At 27.7% G+C, this 26,470-nt stretch overlaps 1 protein-coding gene across 3 annotated transcripts in view; it reads right to left on the reverse strand.

The window, feature by feature from the left end:
• LOC136075212 (uncharacterized) overlaps positions 1-17,529 on the reverse strand; it is a 101,721-nt gene extending 84,192 nt beyond the window's left edge. The window contains exons 1-3 of one of the 3 annotated variants that reach the window (XM_065787697.1): positions 17,449-17,529; positions 17,226-17,293; positions 8,172-12,298 (exon numbers count right to left, since the gene is read on the reverse strand). In XM_065787697.1, coding sequence (XP_065643769.1) covers positions 8,319-12,298; positions 17,226-17,229 — 3,984 coding nt within the window. In that variant the 5' untranslated portion in view covers positions 17,230-17,293; positions 17,449-17,529 and the 3' untranslated portion in view covers positions 8,172-8,318. Of the gene's footprint in view, positions 1-8,171; positions 12,299-16,651; positions 16,797-17,225; positions 17,294-17,448 lie in introns of those variants that run through there. The other 2 variants (XM_065787696.1, XM_065787695.1) reach the window with 2 other exon arrangements.
• Between the last annotated feature and the right edge of the window lie 8,941 nt (positions 17,530-26,470).

Raw genomic sequence — 26,470 nt, forward strand, 5'->3', positions numbered from 1 at the left:
AATGAATTGGTTTGTCCCGGCCATCCAGTATCTCAGAGAAAGAGGAGTGAAAGACATCATAGAATCTGCCAAACAAACAGCAAAAGTAATTGACATTGACACAGACTTCCCAATTAAACGAAAGAGAAAAGTCAAGCGTATGATGTTTGATGAAACTGATGATGATAGCATTAATCAAACCAGAACAAGACTTTATCATTCAATGCAACTGTGTGTTTGACAGCATTATCACACAAATACAATGGCGATTTGAGGCAATGTCCGAAGTAACATCTGACTTTCTATTTCTCACTGGAAAACAAATCTTCCTTAACTGTTGAAGAACTTAAGCAAAAAGCTTTAGTCTAGCCCAGAAGTACAAAAATGATTTGGATTCTTTAGAACTGCAAGCTGAGATTAGGACTTTCAAGTTTCACGCAAAACCTATGATGGAAAATTTGGAATGTGCTAATCCAATTGAAATATTGCAATTCATACACTTGTACTCTTTAACAGATGCATATCCGAACATTGAAGTTTCACTCAGGATTTTTCTTCCTCTTCCAGCGACATGTTCAACATGTGAAAGAAATTTTTGTAAACTTAAATTATTGAACAATTACTTGCAATCAATCATTGGACAAGAAAGCTCATCCAGTTCGGCTATTATTTCAATTGAGAATGAAATAGCAAAGAAGGTAAACTATGACCAAATTAAAAGCAGGGAAAATCAATTTCACTTGATGTATATTAAACTTATTTGTTATTGTTAATGAATTGTTAAGTGCTAAAGAATTCTTTTATTAGGGCCATTTTCAATTTTTTTGTTGCTATCTCTCAAAGGTCCAAACCGCAGCCTGTAAACGTGATTAGAAGTTACTAAATTAGTTTTTTGGAGAAGGGAAGTTATTTTTATGGATAGGGTTTTTTTTATGAGGGGAGGTGGTAGGGCCATTTTTAGTGGGTAGGCGCCAAATGTTTTAGACCCCTGGCGCCATTTTAGCTTGCTACAGCACTGTTTAGATATATTTAGATATAAAAGAGATTTATTTTTTCAATTATTGTTCTTTTTTATTATTTTTCTTTTTATGTAAATTATAAAATAAAATACTGCAACTTATGGTGGCAGTATTTTAATACTGCAACTTATATTATTAGATGCTTCAAGAAGTCGTAAATTAAAGAATGTTTTTAAAAAACCAGAATAACATTTGAAGCTTTTTTTACTCCTTCTTACAGAGATTTTGCCACTTTAGGTATGTCAACTTGGGTCTCAAAAGAAACGTATTTTCATAGAGGTTTTAGATAACCAATATTTTTACGTAATATTTTTTGACAAAAAATATTGCAAAAAGCGCTCGTGACTCTTTAAACAATTAAAAGAAAAAAAATTTTTCAGCAATAATATAATAAGTATTAATTGTTTTTACAAACAAATATTATTTTTAAGATCTTTATAAAAATATGCTAATATTTTTAATATATATTTTAATATATAATATTTTTAATAATATATAAAAATATAAAAATAAGACCCAAAACGGCATACTTTTAAATAATTATTTTTGTGACAATATTATGGATTTATTATGTGAAATCAAAATGAGTAATGATATATCAAAAACATTTTTTTTGCTGAAAAATTTTTGTTGGTCCGTGTAATTTCTATGAGTATTTATCTATTTTATCTAAAACATAGAAAACTATAATAATTAGAGTTCTTAGTCAAAAAAAAAAGTTGATATGTTTTAGTGATTTTTTTATTACTTACTACTATTGTCGGTGTTTGTTGATAGATCGTCATCAGAACCTAAATTAAATAAAATAGTAATTAAAAAGGTATACATAACTTTTGAATTATTTGGTTAAAGTATACAGTTTATTAAAATAAAAAAAATAATTAAATGTGGGTGTTACCTTTATCACTATTGACTCGCACCTTTGTTGATTCGAAATTATAGCTTAAATCATTTTTGCAGCTACGGGTGTTTGATACCTATCTTAACTCATTTTCTCTGAATGACCCATAAAGTTATGAAATAAATGACGCTCATCTGACGAAACATCGGTTTCAGCATGCAGCTGATTCTGTGGCAAGAGACAAGTTTATTTGTAAGTTTGATTCTGTGACGGTTCAAGAATTTTATTTGGATGAAAGTTAACATTTGCAGGAACAAAAAATTCAAAAATCCTGATATTTCTATTTAAATGACAACCTGATTGAATTTCATTGTCACCTATATTTTCTCTAACTCCTTAAAAATAGTTTAAATGTGTATAAATAAAGCAATTTAAATAAAAAAAAAACACTTAAATTGCATAAAAATATTCAAAATAATCAAAAATTCATTTATCAATAAAGCAAATTTCTAAACTTTTTTTCTTAACAAATTCAAAACTTCTCTAAAATATGATGGATTTTAACCTGTTTGTGTTTTTAAACATAAAAGTTCAATAATTAAATGTTCAAGTGCATGATGGTATCAGATAATTTTTATGACAAAAGTTTAGGTGCGAGTAAAACTATTAAGAAAAAAATGGAAAGATTAAATGCATATAAAATTATTCACAGAATTATTCATGAGATTACTACTGTAGTTTTTAATACGCTTTTAATTTTCAATTGATTTTTAATTTTGTTGCTAGTTTTGTTGTTGTTAATAAATTTTGTTGTTGTTAATAAAGAGGAGGGGGGGGTATATTTATTGCCAACTGAAGACACCAAAAAAAGGTCTCAATATTTGCAATTTGCTAACTACAGTTCAAAACTTGCTCATTGTGCCAACTCAAATGGTTATATGACAGCTTTGGAGGGGTGGAACTTCCCCTACACCCCTCGTTTGGGGTGTAGGGGAAGTTCCACCCCAAATTTGTAAGAGTCATTCTTGGTAATCACTAGATCAAAACTCTCAGATCCACTTGAATTAGATAAAAATTTTAATTCAATAGAAGGTTCATTCTGATATTTTATAATTCTTTGTTTGCCTGTAAATAAAAGCATCTCCGGTTTTTCAGTTGCATTAAATCCAAGATTAAAAGTGGGGTAAGGAAACTCTATGCTTGGTTCTTTGTCAACAAAATGGAGTAAACACACGGATGTCATTTGATGTTTCCCAAGGTTTTCCTTCTTTCTTTTTTTCTATTAATTAACTTTATTCAAGTATTCCTTTTATATCTGAGCATTTCAATGTGGTAGGAAATACAAACAGCCTAAGAAAGTTTAAATATAAATAACTGCATTTATATTAAAAAAAAAAAATTCAAGCAAAATGAAAATTATAAAATCTTTTTTCACAACATATATTACTTGTTTTTATTAATAAAAAAAAAAATTATTTCTAAACTTTTAAAGTTAACATTTTTAACTTAAGTTGAGTTAAAAGAGCTCTTCAACTCAACTCTAGAGTTCAGTTAGTTAGAGTTCGAGTAGAGTTAAGAAGTAAGAGTAAGAAGTAAGTTAGAGTGGAGTTAAATAATTATTATAGGTTGGAAGGGTTTCACTTTTTATAGAAGAAACTCTATCTTAAACTTATCTGGATTATTTGTGCGCTACATACCAACGAATTACCACTTAGGCATTTAATGTAAGCTTTAGATGGAAAACTTTATCTGAAAATAGATGCTCAGGAAACATCGGAAAACGTATTAACATAGCAAAAGCTTCTTTTTTTGACAATCATCCCTCAGCTTGATTTTGTTGTAGACATTATTCGAGAAGAAAATTGTAGATTCTTTGTCTACAAATCAGAAGTATTTATACAGAATATATAATGCAATAGCATCAGGTATTTTTCCTAATGAATTAAAAGAGATTTAAATAGACCAACGCAATCATTCAAGATGGTTGAATTTTACAAATAGGCTACTTCGAATCTGGTGCTCCGAGCATTGTTTAGAAAACAAAGATCTACAAAACTTGAAACTGTTAGCTGAGTTTATCATTGGTGTTTTTTCTATTATGTGGTTTGAGCTTAAGGTAATAAACTTAGTTATGTAACTAAGTTTCTTACCTCTGTAGTTCAGATGAATGAGCAAGAAGATTTGCAGTGCAGAAGATGATTAATGATAGAAATAATAAGGACGTTGGAGAAAATGCAAAAATAGAAGAATACCAGTCATAAACACTAAATCAAATAGTCTAATAGATTTAATCAATTTGGAAACAGAGGAAATCAGTAAACCAGTTTTTTCCTGCTGTTTGATGAAAGATGATATTATACAGTTTATTATTAATCCAATGATTGCACCAAACTTTCCTATTCTTGGTGAATCTATTGAACGCATTGTGAAAAAGGTCACCAGGGCTTCAATGTCAGTGTGTGGTGCCCAGACAGGTTCATAAGGGCTACAATGTCTCATAGAGAGCTGATGCCTGTGTGCCAATCAAAAAAAGATCTGCTGAAAGTTTTAATCAGAATTTTTACTTTTTATTATGAGTAAACAATTTATTCTAGAATATATGCGGAAAATACTGTTTGTAAATCAATGTTTTAATGTCTAACACGTATAGACTCAATTATCATAAAATTTAATTTATGATTTAACTTTAATATATTATAGATGTCTTTAGGTAAACTAAGGCTAAGGAATCTTTTAAGACTTTATTTTGTTGAGTAGTAGCAAAGCACTTGCGCAATGCGCAAGTAAGTGAGCGGACGTGTTTTTTGTTACTGTGGTAAAAAAAACACGCTGAAAAAAGTTTAATCTTTAAATAAATTTTTACAACAAGATATATTTATTTACAAAAACAATAAAAAAATAAAATAACAACAGGAAAGTTTGATAAATATAGCAGTCACAATTGTTGAAATTCAAAAAATGCTAAAAGAAATGTTTTTAGAATATAATTAAAAGAAACTGCAACAATGTTTTCAGAATATAAAAATGAGATGGCTATTATATTGAAACAGCAAGAACAAATTTTTATCGACATTTTAAGTGCCAACACCAAGACATTCAATGAAAGAAAAAGTTGAAGAAAAAGTTAATGTTAGTTCTAACGAAATAAAGTTATTAGTTAATGACGTAGAAGTTAAGTTCGACGTTAAGTTGAGCTTGAATTTCCACGAGGAGCTGTTCGATAAAAGAAATTGCCAGTATCAATGAACGAGAAAACGAAAAATCAAGAAAAGAAACATCATTTAATTAAAATATCAAGGAAAAACAAAGATTATCTGAAGATAGATCGAGAAGAAAAAATCTAAGAATTGATGGGTTGTTGGAAATTGAAAAAGAAAGCTGAATGGAAATAGAAGAAAAAATTCAAACGCTTTTGGAAAATAAATTAGGATTAAGTGGAATAGATGTAGCGCTTGCTCATCGAACAGGATTAAAAAGAAATGGACGCTCCAGAACAATTGTTATTATTTTGCTGAGGTATAAAGACAAGATAAAAATTCTGTAAGAATCATATAGGTTTAATAGAACTAACTTGTATGTAAAGGAAGACTTTTCCCGTGAAACTGTGGATATAAGAAAAAAGTTATTGGCGAAAGTAAAGAAAAAACGATCCAATGGTGAAAATGTTTATCTTAGGTATCATAAAAATATTACTTCAAAAAACTCTTTACTTAAATTTAGTAATAATAAATCAAATCAAAATTTAAAAATTATATATATTTTGAATATTTAAAGATATATATATATATAATTTTTTTTTTTAAATAGCGGAAAATAATATTTTGAATGTTTTTGATATCTCTACTAGAGAAAACACGATACTTTTAATAAATGACTTTGACCCTGACGTAAATTGTTTTAATAACTTTTCGAAAGAAACTGTTTATTTTAATATAAGTGATGCCTCAAGTTATTTAAACTCTTCATTATACAATTTTTCATTATTAAATTTGAACATCAGGAGTTTAAGTAAAAATTTTGAATCCCTAAAACTAACTTTAAAGAACTTAAACTACAATTTTAGTGTAATCTGTCAAACGGAAACTTGGTGTCAACATGGCGATGGGTTAAATTCTAATTATTTTCAGGAAAAACGGCATTGGTGGGGGCGTATGTGCTTTTATTTGCAATTCTTTTACTTTTAGAAAATTACTAAACCTCAGTGTCAATGACGCTAATTGTGAGTCGTTAACAATTGAAATTCTTAATCAGAAAACCATAAATATTTTTATAACTTCTTTTTACAAACCACCTAAAATGGTATTTTGGAAGCGTATGAAAAACCCTTAAAAAATATATTGCCAAAAGTCAATAAAAAACATATTTACTTAATTGGTTATCTTAACATAGATATTCAAAAAATAAATAATGATTCATACGCTAAACGGTTTGTAAGTACTCTACTTCAGAACAGTTTAATACCTGTAATTAACAAACCAACGCGCGTATCACGCAATACTTCTTCAATTATTGATAACATTATCACTAATATTCCAATGTCTTGCCAAATCAAAAGTAGAATATTAAAAACATTATCACTAATATTCCAATGTCTTGCCAAATCAAAAGAAGAATATTAAAAACTGATATCAGCGATCATTTTCCAAACTTTTTTATAAATTACTCTTTAATTCCTGAATCTAAAAATTTATTTGCATATATACTATACACTATAGGGGCTTTATGACAAAACTTCTGTCTTCTACTTGCTTCCGTCATTAATTTTTTTATTTAAATTTTGTTGATGAAAACTGTAAAACAAGAACGTAGTAAAATATTTATAAATGACGAATAAATGTTTCTATATTTTCCATAACTTTGCGTAAACAATATAATTATGATAAAATTTAAACTTTCAGGCTGAAAATTCCCTGAATAAACATTAAATGCAAATAAAAAGAGAATTGGTTCTCAGTATCATATGGTAAAAGACATAAGAAAAATGCCCAGCCGAACCTAAGTTCAAAAACCGTTCAAAAGTCATCCTAGTTTTGAGCTCTAGCAAAAAAAAATATATATATATAAATATAAATTCAAACCGCCATAAATTTTTAACTAGTAAAAAACTCCGAATAAAATTTTATCCAGAGTTTGGTGTATCCATATCCTACATTTGCATCAATTTTTATAAAATTATATGTAGTGGTTCGCATTCTACATGTGTTTTTATTGTCATAATATAAATTAAAAATTTCACTTAACTTAAACAAAAAATTATAAGATTTCAAAATTTGCATAATAGTTGATGTGTTGATGTGTACGCCGTAATCCCATATAAGTGGCGTTCTTAGGTCAGCTTGGTTGGCAATATCCGTGCCAACCGTAAAGGATCTTATTGGAATCTTTGCGTTCCGATAAAATGTTAACGAAATTCTCGTTCTTATGTAACTTTTTTATTGCAAGACTTATTTAGAATTATTAAAATATGAAAAAAAATGTCATTAAAATATTATTATTATTGTTATTAAAACATAAACAGCCGTTTAATAAAGACTCTTTACACGTTTTTAAAAAAATTACTTTCAAAATTTATGGCAGTTTGAGTTTACATTTTTTTTTTTTTTTTTTTTTTTGCTAGACCTCAAAACAAGGGTGGGTCACTTTTGTCACGACTTTTTTTATGTGTGTAATCAATCAATCTAGATTAATATATGTGAATTATTTTTATTTCTTTTTAAATAAATTAGAATTATACATTTTGATAATTGTTTTTCTAACTTAACTTTATTAGAACAAAAGAATAAAATCATCTTTACTAACATATAGAAAATTATTATCATGAGAGTTAAAAATTAAATCAAACAACGTTTTCTTAATATTCCATACCATAATTCCTGAGAGAATCGTATTATGTGGTTCATCTTATATATATATATATATATATATATATATATATATATATATATATATATATATATATATATATATATATATATATATATATATATATATATATATATATATATATATATATATATATATATATATATATATATATATATACATATATATATATATATATATATATATATATATATATATATATATATATATATATATATATATATATATATATATATATATATATATATATATATATATATATATATATATATGCATGCAATAACAAAATCTTTGCTTTCAAATAATTTTATACTTTATAAAAGAAGTTTAAACCATAACTTAGTTATGAAAAATTAAAAGAGGTGAATCTTTTAATTTTTATAATTAATAATACATTCAAATTTTAAAAAATAAAAATATTATAGCTATAAACACGAAAATAAACAAACTTTTTTCTTATTAAAAATTTATTAAAACTTAAGATTTTATTTATAAGAATTAAATACGGAGCTCTCTAACTTTTAAAGAAAAACGTTCATCAATTATATTTTATCAACAGATAAACTTATATATATATATTAAAACTAATATAATAATCAAATAATAAAACAACTCGCTTGCTTTTTTTCTAAATTATTCAAACAGAGTGCGATATTATGTTTTGTTTTCATTGTAGACGGATGGTTGATACCTAAAATTTCAGTTTTTATTTTATCAACAGAATAATAAATTTCTAAAGCTTCGTTATATTTTCCCATATTGTCCAAACAGCTTGCGATATTATGTTTTGTTATCATTGTATCCGGATGGTTGATACCTAAAATTTCAGTTTCTATTTTATCAACATAATAATAAATTTCTAAAGCTTCGTTATATTTTCCCATATCGTGCAAACAGAGTGCGATATTACGTTTTGTTGTCATTGTAGACGGATGGTTGATACCTAAAATTTCAGTTTGTATTTTATCAACAGAATAATAAATTTTTAAAGCTTCGTTATATTTTCCCATTTTGTTCAAACAGAGTGCGATATTATGTTTTGTTATCATTGTAGACGGATGGTTGATACCTAAAATTTCAGTTTCTATTTTATCAACAGAATAATAAATTTCTAAAGCTTCGTTATATTTTCCCATATTGCGCAAACAGCTTGCGATATTACGTTTTGTTGTCATTGTAGACGGATGGTTGATACCTAAAATTTCAGTTTGTATTTTATCAACAGAATAATAAATTTTTAAAGCTTCGTTATATTTTCCCATATTGTTCAAACAGATTGCGATATTATGTTTTGTTGTCATTGTAGACGGATGGTTGATACCTAAAATTTCAGTTTTTATTTTATCAACAGAATAATAAATTTCTAAAGCTTCGTTATATTTTCCCATATTATTCAAACAGCTTGCGATATTATGTTTTGTTATCATTGTATCCGGATGGTTGATACCTAAAATTTCAGTTTGTATTTTATCAACAGAATAATAAATTTTTAAAGCTTCGTTATATTTTCCCATATTGTTCAAACAGATTGCGATATTATGTTTTGTTTTCATTGTAGACGGATGGTTGATACCTAAAATTTCAGTTTCTATTTTATCAACATAATAATAAATTTCTAAAGCTTCGTTATATTTTCCCATATTGTCCAAACAGCTTGCGATATTATGTTTTGTTATCATTGTATCCGGATGGTTGATACCTAAAATTTCAGTTTCTATTTTATCAACATAATAATAAATTTCTAAAGCTTCGTTATATTTTCCCATATTGTGCAAACAGAGTGCGATATTACGTTTTGTTGTCATTGTAGACGGATGGTTGATACCTAAAATTTCAGTTTGTATTTTATCAACAGAATAATAAATTTTTAAAGCTTCGTTATATTTTCCCATTTTGTTCAAACAGAGTGCGATATTATGTTTTGTTATCATTGTAGACGGATGGTTGATACCTAAAATTTCAGTTTCTATTTTATCAACAGAATAATAAATTTCTAAAGCTTCGTTATATTTTCCCATATTGCGCAAACAGCTTGCGATATTACGTTTTGTTGTCATTGTAGACGGATGGTTGATACCTAAAATTTCAGTTTGTATTTTATCAACAGAATAATAAATTTTTAAAGCTTCGTTATATTTTCCCATATTGTTCAAACAGATTGCGATATTATGTTTTGTTGTCATTGTAGACGGATGGTTGATACCTAAAATTTCAGTTTGTATTTTATCAACAGAATAATAAATTTCTAAAGCTTCGTTATATTTTCCCATATTGTTCAAACAGACTGCGATATTATTTTTTGTTGTCATTGTAGACGGATGGTTGATACCTAAAATTTCAGTTTGTATTTTATTAACAGAATAATAAATTTCTAAAGCTTCGTTATATTTTCCCATATTGTTCAAACAGATTGCGATATTATGTTTTGTTGCCATTGTAGACGGATGGTTGATACCTAAAATTTCAGTTTGTATTTTATTAACAGAATAATAAATTTCTAAAGCTTCGTTATATTTTCCCATATTGTTCAAACAGATTGCGATATTATGTTTTGTTGCCATTGTATCCGGATGGTTGATACCTAAAATTTCAGTTTGTATTTTATCAACAGAATAATAAATTTCTAAAGCTTCGTTATATTTTCCCATATTGTTCAAACAGAATGCGATATTATTTTTTGTTGTCATTGTAGACGGATGGTTGATACCTAAAATTTCAGTTCGTATTTTATCAACAGAATAATAAATTTCTAAAGCTTCGTTATATTTTCCCATATTGTCTAAACAGAGTGCGATATTACGTTTTGTTATCATTGTAGACGGATGGTTGATACCTAAAATTTCAGTTTGTATTTTATCAACAGAATAATAAATTTCTAAAGCTTCGTTATATTTTCCCATATTGTTCAAACAGAATGCGATATTATGTTTTGTTGTCATTGTAGACGGATGGTTGATACCTAAAATTTCAGTTCGTATTTTATCAACAGAATAATAAATTTCTAAAGCTTCGTTATATTTTCCCATATTGTCTAAACAGAGTGCGATATTATGTTTTGTTTTCAATGTAGACAGATGGCTGATACCTAAAATTTCAGTTCGTATTTTATCAACAGAATAAAAAATTTCTAAAGCTTCGTTATATTTTCCCATTTTGTCCAAACAGCTTGCGATATTATGTCTTGTTGTCATTGTATCCAGATGGTTGTTACCTAAAACTTCAGTTTGTATTTTATCAACAGAATAATAAATTTCTAAAGCTTCGTTATATTTTCCCATATTGTCTAAACACTTTGCGATATTACGTTTTGTATCAAGCGTGATTTTATTATTTTCACCATAAGTTTCTGTATTAAAATTTTGAACAGCTTTTAATATTTCGATTGCTTCTTCAAATAAACCTTTACATACTAATAATTTTCGAATAGAAGTCGTCATATGATGGAAGGTTTCCGAAAGTTTTTTTCCGTTAGTATGAAACATAAAGATAAAATGAAAAACAAAATGATTTCCGTAATCCATGTGATCTTTAACTTCATTCAATTCAACTTTAAAATAATTTTCGATTAAATCAAGATATGTATTTGTACTTGCATTTTTCTTTTGAAAACATTTACATGTTAACTGTGTCAGTTCGTGCATTGTATATTTTTTATCATCAAAACAGTTTAGTAAAGAATAACTCATTAGTAATCCAATAGCTTCATCTATTAAAGATTCATTGTTTGTTTCTATTTGATTTGAGATTTGAGTTATAAATTGTTTACTGATGTTTTGACCGTCGCAATGAGATAAACAGTTTAATATTTTAAATGGAAAAGGTTTAGTTTTTTCTAATTTTGTTAAAACTAAGTTAATTGCTTTTATTGGAGACATTGATTTTTCTTCTGTTGGAAAGTTATTATTGTCTAATATTTCTGATGGCTTTGATATATATCGATCTATGTATTTTTCTATCGAAATTTTATGTATATTTATATATTTTATTGCCAGAGTAATTGCAAACGGATGATAACCAAGTTCTTTAATTAAGTTTCTTATGCTTTTGTCGCTGTTTTCTTTAATATTATTTTTTACATACGCGAAAGCTTCTTCAGAAGAAAAAACATCGACTAGCATTTTATTTACATTATTTGACCACGTTCTCCATTGAGAGGTAATCAACGTGAATGAATTCGGTTTGCTTGAAATGTACATTGATAAGTTTTTAACACTTTCATCGTCGACATTGTCAAAAATATACAATGTCTTTTCATTTTTGTAATAGTTATGAATTTTTCCAACAATCACTTTTATATCAAAATAATCTCCTTTCGAATCATGAATCTCGAGTCCTAATATTTGACATAGGTTTCTCATTGAAGTTTGTAACATTCCAAATGTTGCGTCAATCCAAACAAAGTTTTGATAGAAATTATAAGATATTTCACAATATTTTCTGGCAATATGTGTCTTTCCGACACCCGACATTCCATATAATACTAAAGTTGAGTTGTTTGCATCTTGTAAAAAAAAATGTTGAATGTCGCTAAGTAGTTTCTTGCGTGAAATTAAATTTTCTAAAAACGATTGAATACCTAAAAATAGAAGTACGGTTAGATGTGTTATAAAAATTTCAATTTAGATGAATTTAATACCATTTAATTATATATGTAAAAAGTTTCAACTTCTTATTAAACTTTTTTCTTTTTTCTAATGCAACGCGTTATGCGTTATTCTTAAATTAAAAAAAGTTTTATTTATTTTATCTTATTTTTAAAAATAAACTAGCTTTGAAAAAATTTTCGAATAAAGATTTATGTTACACTATAACAATTTTATATAATTTAAAAAGGTTTCGTAAACAAAACTTAATGTAATGTTATTTAAAGCATAACAACGTACTTTGCAAACATGGCAATTTGAAAAACATCAAGTAATTATTGTTACTCTGGAGAATACAAGTAAAAATACAATTTAATTCGCATTAATATTAATTGAGTTTTTGAGTTAAAATTTCGGCCTATGAAAATAAACATTTTTTTATAGCGTGTTTTACCAATAGAAATGCTTGGATAAAATTATTATTTTTTATTTAATTAATTTTTTTCTTTTATTACGAATTCTAGGAACTTTCTCTCTCTCTCTCTCTCTCTCTCTATATATATATATATATATATATATATATATATATATATATATATATATATATATATATATATATATATATATATATATATATATATATATATATATATACATATATATATATATATATATATATATATATATATATATATATATATATATATATGTATATATATATATATATATATATGTATATATATATATATATATATATATATATATATATATATATATATATAATATATATACAGGGCCGTACCAGGCCAACTTTGCGCTCGGGCAAGCAAATAAAATTGCGCCCTCCTCCCAAAAAAATATACAAAAAACACATTATATATATATATATATTTACATGAAAAAAAATTAATTATTGATCACAAAATTTATCGCATCAAGTTAAAAGAACAATTTGTTACCAATGTTTCACAAACTTCAGTTCAAGGTCACTTTTCTGGCTTTTTTGGAGGCAAAGTCACTAATGACATCATCAAAATCAAGTGCGTTGGCCACTTCATGTTCAATTGAAACTACTGCCAGACAAGACAAACGTTCTTGGCCCATAGTTGATCTCAAATAGTTTTTTATGATCTTAAGTTTACTGAAACTTCTTTCACACGTGGCAACTGTAACTGGTAAGGTGAGGAAGATGCGAATAGCAATTGCCGTGTTAGGATAAGCATCAGTCAATGAGTTTTTATGAATGAGCTGCAAAATGTCCATCGAGCTAGATTTTTCAAAGTTTTCTATCATGGCAGCAGCTTGATATTTAAAGCTTGCCATTTCTGACTGGAAATCTGAAGAATCTAAATCTGCCTTGTAAATTTTAGGCAAATTTTTGGCTTTAGTCTTAAGTTCATCCACTGAACTTTTGGAGAGAGAATGTCCACTGAGGAAGTCAAAATCTGAGGATACTGCAGACATAGCTTCAAACCGCCACTCAATTTGTGTGAGAATGCTGTCAAACACAAGGTTGCACTGGGATCCGAAATCTGTTTCTGGTGACAAACGGCAAAAGTCATCTTCAGCTTTATAAAGTGCCATCTGCTTCACTTTGCGCTTTCTCTTCATAGGAAAGTCTCCTTCAATTCCAATTTGGATAGCTGTTTCTGCAGCAGCTTTGATAATGTTGTCCACCCCAACATCTCTCAGATTCTGAATGGAAGCCTTCAGTCCTTTCATTTTTTTTGCTGCAATGTAAATTGAAATGTTTTTAGACTGAAGCAGTTTGTTTTCCCGGTCAATTAAAGAAAGAATTTGACACCAAAAATCGAACAAACACAGAAAACTGAAATCAATTTGAATGATGAGCTCTTTTGCACTGCAAACTGAGACAGCATTTGTCTTGGGAGTGTGAATTATGGATTCCAAAACTTGAAGAACTTCTTTTATTTGTCTGTGTAGTGGGATGATTGCTTCTTTTTTGGCAGACCATCTTGTATCACTATTTCCCTTTAGTGAGATGGTCAATGTTTTTATCAGTTTTTCCCATCTTAAGGTAGAACTTGAGAAAAAGTTAAAGATGGCTTGTACTTTTCCAAAGAATGTAATCATGAGTGGAGAAACTTCAGCAGCATGGACACCAACAAGGTTTAAAGTGTGAGCTGCACATGGAACAAATCTTGCAAACTCATTTAGAGAATGGATGTGAGCTTGGACGCCATTATATTTTCCAGACATATTGGCTCCATTGTCGTAACCTTGGCCCCGACAATCAGAAATGCTCAGGCCATCCTTCTCCAGTTTTTCGGTGATTTCAGCTGCAAGGCCCTTTCCAGTTTTTTCGTGAGATTCAATGAAGTCCACAAAGCTTTCCTCAATTGTACAGGTTTCCTCAGTGATGTGGACATACCTGATTATTTGGGTCATCTGCTCTTTGTGGGAGGCATCTGGAGTGCAGTCAAACAAAACAGAGTAGTATTTAGCTTCTCTGACATTTGACAAAATTTCATTCCTGACTTTCTGCCCAAGAAATTCAATCAGCTCATTTTAAATTCGAGGAGAAAAGTAGGATGTTGTGGTTTTCTTTGCCTTAACGGATGCAACGTGTTCAGCCACTAAAGGATAATAATGGCTTATCAGCTCAATTAAGTTCAGAAAGATGCCACTGTTTTGCTCTCCAATTACTTCTGTTGAACCCCGAAGGGCAAGATTGTTCTTGGCACAGAACATAATTGCATCAACAATCACTTTCAAGATATCTCTCCACTTTTTCATCTCTCCGTTGATAACTCTCTGCAGATCAGAATCCAAGGTCTTTCCTTCCTTGAGATTTTTTTCCAGATTTTTCCAATCAGAATAGCATCTTTGGTGTTCATTGCTGTTTTCGTGTTCTGGAATTCTTGGGTTTAGTTTTTTCCAGTCACAAAATCCTTTTGAAATTTCTGAAAAATTGTTGGTTTTTGTCGTTGAAAATAGCAGACAGCAAAAACAAAACAAAGAATCTTTTTTGTTGCTGTACAGCAGCCAGTAGCGAACAAATTTTTCACCATTGGGATGAATTTTTTCATACCATTTTGAGCTGAAGTGTCGCATTCTGTTGTCAAAGTCACAAAGTGTGTTTGGGAAAAATTCTCTTCTTTCTTGCTCCGGCTCATGCTGAATCAAAAAGCACCTTGTTTTATCTGTCATTTTAGGCCATGTAGCTGGATCACTGTGTTGAAAGTTTTCTCCTGAGGTTGCTGAAATTTCTGAGATTTCAGGAGGAAATTCACTGTTGCCCATTTCAATTGGTTTGGAAAGCTGAGAATTTCTATCTTCTTGTGCTTCTGAATCATTTGGTCCAAATTCGTCTTGACTTTGGCCAATGAAAATCTCCTCTTCAATTAATTCCAATGGATGATATGAATTTAAGTCAGTAATTAAAGATGTAGCAGCAACTTTCAAGACGGTCTCTTCTTTTCTTCTTAAATTCAGCACCAGATAATTTTTTTGCACGATTCATTGTAAAAAATAATGCTCAGAAAATACAACTTTTTATTTTTTAATTGCGGTCTTCTATTATTTATTTTTTCTTTTTTCTTTTCTTCTCCCTCTTTATTTTTATGATTATTTGCTTACTTTACTTTCTTTAACTTTCATTTCATTTGTTTCTTTATTTAAGCCGCTTAAATTAAGCGTTCTTTTTTTTAAATTCGAAGTTCTTTTTGTCTTTATTTTTTTCTTTTTAGAATAATTTTTAATGTGTGCGTTAAATTAATTTATATGATCCTTAATGAATCATTTATTTATATGATAAATAATTATTGGTTTTTAATTGTCGTTCTTAAATTCAGCACCAGATAATTTTTTTGCACAATTCATTGTAAAAAATAATGTTCAGATAATACAACTTTTTAGTGTTTAAGGGCGCTCTTCTGTTTGGTAAATGAGCTTTTATTTTAAAGTTCGTCAGGAGGCGCAATTTTAATTAATTTTCTTATCAACATAAAAGTGACGCCACGCAAATTAGTTTCATAATGTGAAAATAAATAAATAAATTTGGGGAATTTTGCGCCCTCCTAATTTTGGCGCCTCAGGCCGCGGCCCGGCTGGCCCCGCCCTTGGTACGGCCCTGTATATATATATATATATATATATATATATATATATATATATATATATATATATATATATATATATATATATATATATATATATATATATATATATATATATATATATATCAATGTGTACGTTAATATGTATGAATATATGTTTTTGTTTACGTGTACATAAAAGTGTATTTGTGTCTTTGAATTTATGTATGTGTAGATATATATATATATATATATATATGTGTGTTTATATGTAAACTTTAAACTAACTTGTTTTGCTGTCGTCATAACCAACCTGTTTGTACATTTTACAAAGTTGAAAAACGTAGGACAGACAAAAGAAATTTTTATGATACAGAAATGTTTCGTAGTCTTTGAACTGAATGTTAAGTTCAGTTGTGACAGACACTTTGTAAACAACTGAAAAAAAAACAACAGTAAATTAAAAATGGCATAAAGTTTTTTTTCTTTTTTTTTCTTTTTTTTTACCTAGAATATGTTGAGATGTTTTTTATTTTGTGATATCATACATTTACAATTTTTATGCTTATCATTTGTATATATTTTATTTTTATTATTACCGTTTACCACATTTATAGTCACTTTTAATTTCAAATAAGTCATTAATAGTTTTTTTACTCATAATCTTGAACAGCAGCTGTGCTTAATATTACTACCACTACTACTACTACTACTACTACTACTACTACTACTACTACTACTACTACTACTACTACTACTACTACTACTACTACTACTACTACTATTGCTGCTGCTACTAATAAATGAAAGCATCATTGAAACATAGAATTAAAAAAAACGGCCGTTTATATAAAAAAATTACCCATAAAACAACTAAATTAATGACAATCTTCTTGATTTGACTCTATTTAGTTTTGAAATGCAGTTGTGCTAAAAAATGGTATAAAGTATTAATGAATGTTATAAAAATAGTTTGAAAAAACTAACAACAATAAAAATTGTAAATATTAGATAATATTACAAAAAACTTCACATACAATTAGATATGTATAAAAAAACATTCTAGCGTATTTATATGCACATACTTTTTTAGCATATTATTTATTTTGAAAATTTATTTTTAAAATTTTCAAAACGTTTATTTGAAACAAACGTTTTCACTTTTAAAAAATGGAATTAAACGAAGTATTTCATATCTGAAAGGAAAACCTTGTTTATTTAGATGTTTTTATTTGGTCGAAAATACAATGTATGTTTATTTTTTCATCAAACAATGATGAACATTTTTACCATTAAAGGTGAAAAACTTTTGATACGAAATAAGACACTTCAATTAAAAATAATATAAATCACATTTTTAAAAATCACGTGCAAATGATTTACTATATTAAGGTTAAGAGTTTGTTATTGACTTATATGTAAAAGAATATGGTAAAAATCTTCTATTCGGATGCATTAGTATCCGAATATAAGATTTAGTTCAGTTTTTATGACCCCGCAATGTTTACAACCCCCTCAAATTGAGGGGGGTTAAAACTTTATATGGTCATGGTTTTTGAAAGAAAAAGAGATTATTGCATGAACTTTGAAATTTTATGATGAATATGAATTTAGATAAAAATAGTAAAGAAAATATTTTACAAACTCGTTGCTCCCACGTTAAGGGCTGGGAGGGCCCAAAAATTAAGGTTTTTTTATTCCCAAGCTCCAATCACCCCAATTCTTTGCAAAACATTCTTTTTTGATATAAGCATAAACATACAAAAGTTTGGAGTTTGCACAATGCCTGTAAGTGTCAAAACTCAAACATCTAAAAATCCAGTGTACGCCACTGATATTGCTTATATAATAAAAAATGTATTTCAATTTTAGTAAAAGCACTTCAAAAAAACTTTATAAAATGAATAAATTTGAGTATAGAGCATATATTAAAGCTCGTGCTCTGCTTGGAATAAAGATATCCTCCGAGCTCGAAAAAGTTTATGGGGACTAATCAAAATTATATAGACTAAAACAAAAAAATATAGAACAGTTGTGAAATAGGCCGCTTTAACTAAGCCGCTTTGACCTTCGATCTGGACGCCCAATTACCGTCATACATTTGTAAATATCGTTATACATCTGTAATATAGTTAGTTAGGCAAAAAATTGAAGATGGCCCTCATTTAACTTTTGACGATATTATGGAGCAATCATCTATTAGCCGTTATATGCTAAGAGAAATCATACATGACTAGGGCCGAGAAAATTATCATCACGTTTGATACCTCACCAATTAACAGAAAAAAATTGAAAGGAGAAGGTTAAAGCTTTTTTTGACAATTTAGCAAAATTCGAAGAGGGTAAATGGCAATGGGGTAGCCAAAGGTGTATCTTCGAGAACAGTAGTACAACGTACCCATTTTTAAACAAAAACATTTATTCTATTTTCTTTAAGACAACAGGCGTTGTTCATATTGATTATTTGGAAAAAGACTATAACATCTAGCTATTACATTGAAAATTGCTTGAAGCAAATTATAGAAGAAACAAACAAGCAAAGACCTACCTCAGATACAAAAAAACATGAAATTTCTTTATGAGAATGCTAGTCCTCATGTCACAAAAGCAGTGAAAACTTTCCAAGATCAAGCCGAATTCAATATACTTCGCCACCCACCTTACTCGCCAGATTTAGTTCCATCAGATTTTTGGCTATTTACCGCATCAAAATTCATCTTGCCGTTCATACAGATGTTGAAAGTCAAAAAAGTCACAAATTACGAAGATACTTTAAGGCATACCTATTAAAGACAATAGAATAACATTGAAGAAGTGGTTGGAAAGGATGCAACTATCCATAAACAATAATGGCGAATATTTTGAATATTTAATAATAAAAAATAAATAATACAATTATTTTTTAATATTTTTTGGGGGTTGCACAAACTTTTTAGGCGCCCTAATTATTGCTGTTATTATTGTCATTATTGTTATTATTATTACTACTATTAATATCAGTTCTTGTTACTATTTTCATCATTGTCTACAACGTTATGTTGCATATTCAGGTTTTACTTTAATTAGTACTTGTTATTATAAAGTAAATTATAATAGACAATAATTTTAAGTTTAAACAAATTAGTAAATAAACAAAATTAATTATTATGTATATATTAATTTTATGATGTGTTGTCTAGATTAATAAAATGGACAGTGATACTAACTCTGGTGAAAACAATAATGAATATCAAACGATGAATGATAATTTGTTTGACGATTACCTGGTTCAACAGTTGGCGGTGCAATCACACTTATTAATGACCTTGATATTTTTTGGATTAAATAGGTTGTATTGATGATTCTTTTTAATTTGTTGAAGCTTGAAGTTATAAATTATTTTTCAAAGATTTGTAGGGTTGAACAAGATTTAAATTTTGTTTCGTTTATTGATTTTATTCCGCGAAAGTGATCCCATAGATTAAGAGAATTCAATAATATTATCGAGCTGCGTGATAAAATTTGTATTTTATGGTTTATGTGACAATTGAAATAACATAGAATTTCAAAAAACTTGAAAACAAAACATGCTAATTTATTATGGAAAACCATAATAAATCAGCAGGAGAAAAGCATAAATTAGCATAAATTAGCAGGAGAAAATTTCCATAGATTTATCGAAAAACCCTCGGGAAAACCATGGAATTTTAGTTGCTATTTGGAACATCTTTCTATGGAAAACTCATGGTCTTTTTATGAAAATACCATTGTTTTTCCATGAAAGCGTGTTTTTAATACCCAATTAAATTCAATGGTTTTTGCGAGGTTTTTTCCATAGATTTTTTATGGAAATATTTTGTACGGGTTCAGCCGTATCGGTTAATTAGCTATTTGATTTATGGCAGTTTTTGTTTATATTTTGTTACTTTTTTGCTTCTTAGACCATAAAATGTAACCGATTACTGTGATATTTGGTCACTATTTTCAAAATAACGGTTGCATGAATGTTCTTTTATGTAATATCAACAATTTTGATTATAATCTTTTTATTGCTACAAATACCATTTTCATTTTATAGAATAAAATATTGATTTGCCATTTAAATCGTGGTTTGATTTATGCATTGCGTGAAAATTGACAAGAGCGTGAGTTATTGTTCACCTAATCCCTGAGTCCTAAAATTTTATTCCTCCTACAAAATAGCATTTACATTCATTTATGATTCTCACCCAATGACATCATCTACAATCTACTTGTATTTGATTCAGTCAGAGGAGAATCTTATGTAAGGGACAATATTTCTTTAAAGAGCAGTAAAAATCCTTTGTAGGAATGTGTCATCAATCAAGTCTCATCTATATTGTCAATAAGTATGACAAATATCATTCATTTGAACAATTATTTTCTTTGAAGTAAGGAACTATGTAAGAAATATTTCCTTAAACTACCTCCTTTGTTTGACTTCAATTCAATTCAAGTGACACCTGAAACGTGTGGCAAGAGGTTGTATTGCCTAATCTGTTTAATTGGTCATTCAAAGCTGAAAAAAACACCCTTCTCAGGGGCTGGTCTAGCATTTTAAATGGGTGATGCAAATTTTGTTTATCAATCCAACCCACCCTCCCCCTAACCTATTTAGGATTTAAGTATAGTCAGTTTAAAAAGTGGAGTGACCGAAACAGGAAAACCAAGGGTAAGGTAGACATGCCCTTGGCGACTTTATTTAGGAGGGGCGTCATTGTTTATGTCATTGAATAATAACTAAATTTATTTTGTATTGCATTTGTATTATTTATTTTTAATAGAAATTTCTAAAAAGGTTGTCTTGGCTATTTCGTTCATAAATTAGACATGTAATTTTATTAACAAAGTGCACCAATTAGAAGGTAAGCCATAGGACTTTGCACTTCATCTGTATACCGTCATTTTGCATAAGGTTAACCCTCCATTTCTGGATTCTTGCTTTTTCTTGAGAGCCTCCGAATGTAAAGTAATGTTTTTTAAAGTTAGCCCTCCATTTCTAGATTCTTTCCTTATTTATGATAGAATTGTTATAAATAACTTTTAACTGTTTTTTTTCTTTGCACATTTCGGTTACAAAAACCTTAGATGTCTTTGCTAAAATCTGGTAATAGCTCCATTCCAAACAGCCCTAAGCAACTAAAATAAAACATTTAAAAAAAATTTTTTTTGTATACATTTTACCCTCAATTAATTGCTACCTGTTCTAAACTTCCTTAATGTTTCAATGCAAGGAATAATGTGAGGAGGACATATATCTCTAAGTTCATCTAAACGAGACAGGAATTTGTGACATTTAGATTTTAAAATCTTTCTATAAAGATTTTAAAATAACAAACTTCTAAGTAATTTTATGTCAAGCTTAAAAGTGCATATTACAAATTTATAAAACCTTATTAACTATACTTGCCTTTTTTAAATACAAACTTTTAACGCAAGTGCTACAAATGCCAGATGGGTGAGAATTCATTTCTATATTGAAACCATGATCCACAAACTGTGTCACCAACTTTATCAATTCTGGCTTTTCTTCAAGTAGAGTACCTTTTCTGTCCTTATTTAGGCAACAGAAGCATGTCATTTTTTGACGTTCTGAATGACATCTAGCTCTTGTGAAATTGATTTAAACTAAACTTTTAGATTTTCTAATATTTATCTAAAATCTATCTAATAAAATAATTTTAATAAAATCCTTTTCCATATTTAAACTAATCTAAATTTATAATCAAATGGTTTACATTTAAATTGAGAAAAATGTTTAAACTTTTGAAAATAAACTCAAATACTGATGTTTTTTTATTAAAGAACCAATGTTAAAATGCATAAGTACATATATATATATATATATATATATATATATATATATATATATATATATATATATATATATATATATATATATATATATATATATATATATATATATATATATATATATATATATATAATTAAGGGGTCATTCGGCCTTTGAAGTTAAGCGGATCCAAAGTTATTGAATTTTTTGTAGTGCAAAAGTTGACGAGTTTTTAGCGAAAGGTATAGGGCTTAAGTATGAAAAATTTGCAGTTAGTTATTCAAAAAGTCAATTATAATCCAAAAATACTTTCTTTTTCTTTTCGAAAATTAAAGTATTTTTGACTTTTGAATAACTTTTGAACCGTTATTACATTTGACCTTTCAAATTTAAATTTTCAATAGTGATCCAACAAATATAAGAAAATAAAATACTCCAAAAATTTTTGTTTATCTGACGTGATTTACCAGAATCATCTATTTTATAGACTGAGGGTTTTCACTTATATACTTAGTTTTTGAAAATAAAATTTGGGGTTATATTATAATTACACCATACAAATATGCATAAAGAAATCATGGAATCCAAATAGAACATTATTTTGAAATTATTGTATAAATGACAGACCGGTCAGTAAATTACTGCAAAAGGGCTGCACAAACCAACTTAGTATACCAAATTTTAATATATTTGATATTTTTGAACCGCTATTAAATTTGACTCCAAATTTTTCTTAATGACGTAGAGTTTCTGCTGTTTGCTGTTGCTGCCTATTGCTGTTGATAATACTCCAAATTTCAGAAAGTTCATTTGCTGTAAGTTCTTTTTATAAAAATTAAGTTATAACTTTATTAAAGAATCTCCTGTCTGTTAAATAGGTCATTCTGAACAACTCCAATTCCTATTAGAAACACAGATACACAATGTGTTGAAAATTATTTTTTTAATTCGTTTTGAAATTTATTAAATTAAAATATCAAAACTAAATAAGTATAAATAAAGAAACTTACTCTTTTAGATTATTTATGTTAACTATTGATAAAGCCTAAGATAAAAAAATGAAAATAATATAAAAAATGGTTTTTATTCTAAAACTTATTTCTTGGCTTTTAGTGAATGATTAGAAGTAGCAAGTTTCAGTAACGAAACAACCTAATAATCATCTTTAACAATAGACACCAGCGTGAAGGTAAGTCAAGTTGTCTATCAACACAAAACATCACAACAACAACATAACAATCACAAAATACACAGATTCTCTGGCACTAAAGTGACTGGTTAACAAATCACAAGTGACTGGTTAACTTTTAACCAAAATTAACTTTTAACCAAAATAGCAACACTGTTACTGTGTCTTCTACTTTACATCGTCGCAGTAATTTCTTCATACTGACCTCTCATAGAAACCTTATACACAAAGCGTTGCAAAGTTAGTATTTGTATACAATATTATTGTATGTTATTGTTCTGAGTGCTCCAAAATTAAAATTCTTATTATTCATATTAATTTAACTAAAAAACAAAAATAGGTAAATAAATGAAGAAATTTCTTGATTACTATTTTAAGGTTTTTTGTTTTGAAAAAAACAGTTTGAAAAAGGGCAACCTGTACTTAAAATAGTAAAAATCTTTTAGTTGAACAATGCAGACCTTGAACCTTTGAAATAGTACAATATTTACTTTCATTTGCTTAAAATTTAAAAAATTATACTTTCACTTTCAATTTTAATTTCATAGCTTAACCAAAACAAACGCAAAAATCAAAACAAAAACGTCATAAAATACGCGAAGTATGAACGGCATTATACACACAATTTATATATGCAAATCCTTAGTACTAATTTTTCAAGAAAATATAAATAAATAACTGCTTTAAAATGAGGAAAGGCTGCAGTTGCCATTTACACCTGGAGTCTTTCAAAAAACACTTTTTCTATAAAAATCAACCAAAAAGTTTTTTAACTGAAGTTTAAGTGAAGCCATAAAAATTTATTTAAAAAAAAATATAAAAAACATAAAAGTTTATTTAAGTGAAGCCATAAAAAGCATAGTACTTTCTAAATATGGCTGGAAAGAGGTTGAGTAACACTAACTGGTGCAAAAACCTCAAGGTGCTTGCATAATCATACAAAATGATATAAGAGAGTTAAGTTTATAAATATATATATATATATATATATATATATATATATATATATATATATATATATATATATATATATATATATATATATATATATATATTTATGTATTATAAATTATGTATATATATACATGTATGTAATGTGTATATTATTCATAATATACATATAAAATACATGTATATATACATATTATGTAATACATAAACATATATACATATGCTTCATATATATTATATACATATACAACTTATATAAACTTTTCTTCATCATAAAAATTTTGTTTTCGTTTATTGTTACGCTGTTAAATAAAAAAAGCGTCCATTATTTTAGAAAAAACTAGTAAAGTGCGTAAAATCAACAAAACCCGCAGCTTATTTATGATGCAACTTACCCCATTGGCATCATAATCACTCTAATCATTGTAAATAATTATTTTTATTGAAAAAAATTTTTTTTTTTGACTTATCGTGTTTGAAAAAGATTTTTTTAACTTACCATTATACATACATATACACACATATACATATACATACATACATATATATATATACATACACCTTAAAATCGCTTACATACATACATACATACATACATACATACATAAATACATACATACATACATACATACATACATACATACATACATACATACATACATACATACATACATACATACATACATACATACATACATACATACATACATACATACATACATACATACATACATACATACATACATACATACATACATACATACATACATACATACATACATACATACATACATACATACATACATACATACATACATACATACATACATACATACATACATACATACATACATACATACATACATACATACATACATACATACATACATACATACATACATACATACATACATACATACATACATACATACATACATACATACATACATACATACATACATACATACATACATACATACATACATACATACATACATACATACATACATACATACATACATACATACATACATACATACATACATATATATATATACATACACCTTAAAATCGCTTACATACATACATACATACATACATACATACATACATACATACATACATACATACATACATACATACATACATACATACATACATACATACATACATACATACATACATACATACATACATACATACATACATACATATATATATATACATACACCTTAAAATCGCTTACATACATACATACATACATACATACATACATACATACATACATACATACATACATACATACATACATACATACATACATACATACATACATACATACATACATACATACATACATACATACATACATACATACATACATACATACATACATACATACATACATACATACATACATACATACATACATACATACATACATACATACATACATACATACATACATACATACATACATATATACATAAACCTTAAAATCGCTTCCACTGGTAATTGCTAAAAATGGTAACACAAAAATAGCTTAAAGACAATCTGGAAAAAGCTGATAAAATTGCCAAAGTAGAGCTTAAACAAGCTCTTCATGTAATTAAAACACTTACTGCCAGAATCGACGAACTTACTAATAGAATTGATTTGCAGGATATTGAAATAAAGTCCCTAAAAGATAGCAAAAGTAGTGAAAAACCTTTGTTATCTAAATTAGTTGAACAAGTCAGCAAACCCGGTACATTAGCAAACGTAGCTGTAGTGAGCGCGCTCAATAAGCATAATAGGGGCGTGACTAATAGAGAGAAGAGAATTGTTGTCTTTGGTCTACCTGAATCTGTAAAAACTCAACCAAGCAATATAAGTAAAGATGACACCGCGGAATTCAAGTCGACATCAAAGGACGTAAAAAGCATCCTTTCATCAAATGGAGAGATGCATAAGTAGCCAGAATTGCAAAAACACAATGAATCAAAATGTTTACCTGCGAATATTTATTTAAATGCATTAAATACAAAACGTCAGCCCGGAATACAAGTGTCGTATACGACACTGTGTTTAAATTGAGAAATTTACATTCAAAGTTTAAAGTACAAAATCTATTTATGTAAATTTAGTTACATGTTGAAATTTAACAAAGTTGACTAAAATCAATATAAGTTGT

Source organism: Hydra vulgaris, chromosome 01 (genome assembly GCF_038396675.1).
Source record: "Hydra vulgaris chromosome 01, alternate assembly HydraT2T_AEP".
NCBI lineage: Eukaryota > Metazoa > Cnidaria > Hydrozoa > Anthoathecata > Hydridae > Hydra > Hydra vulgaris.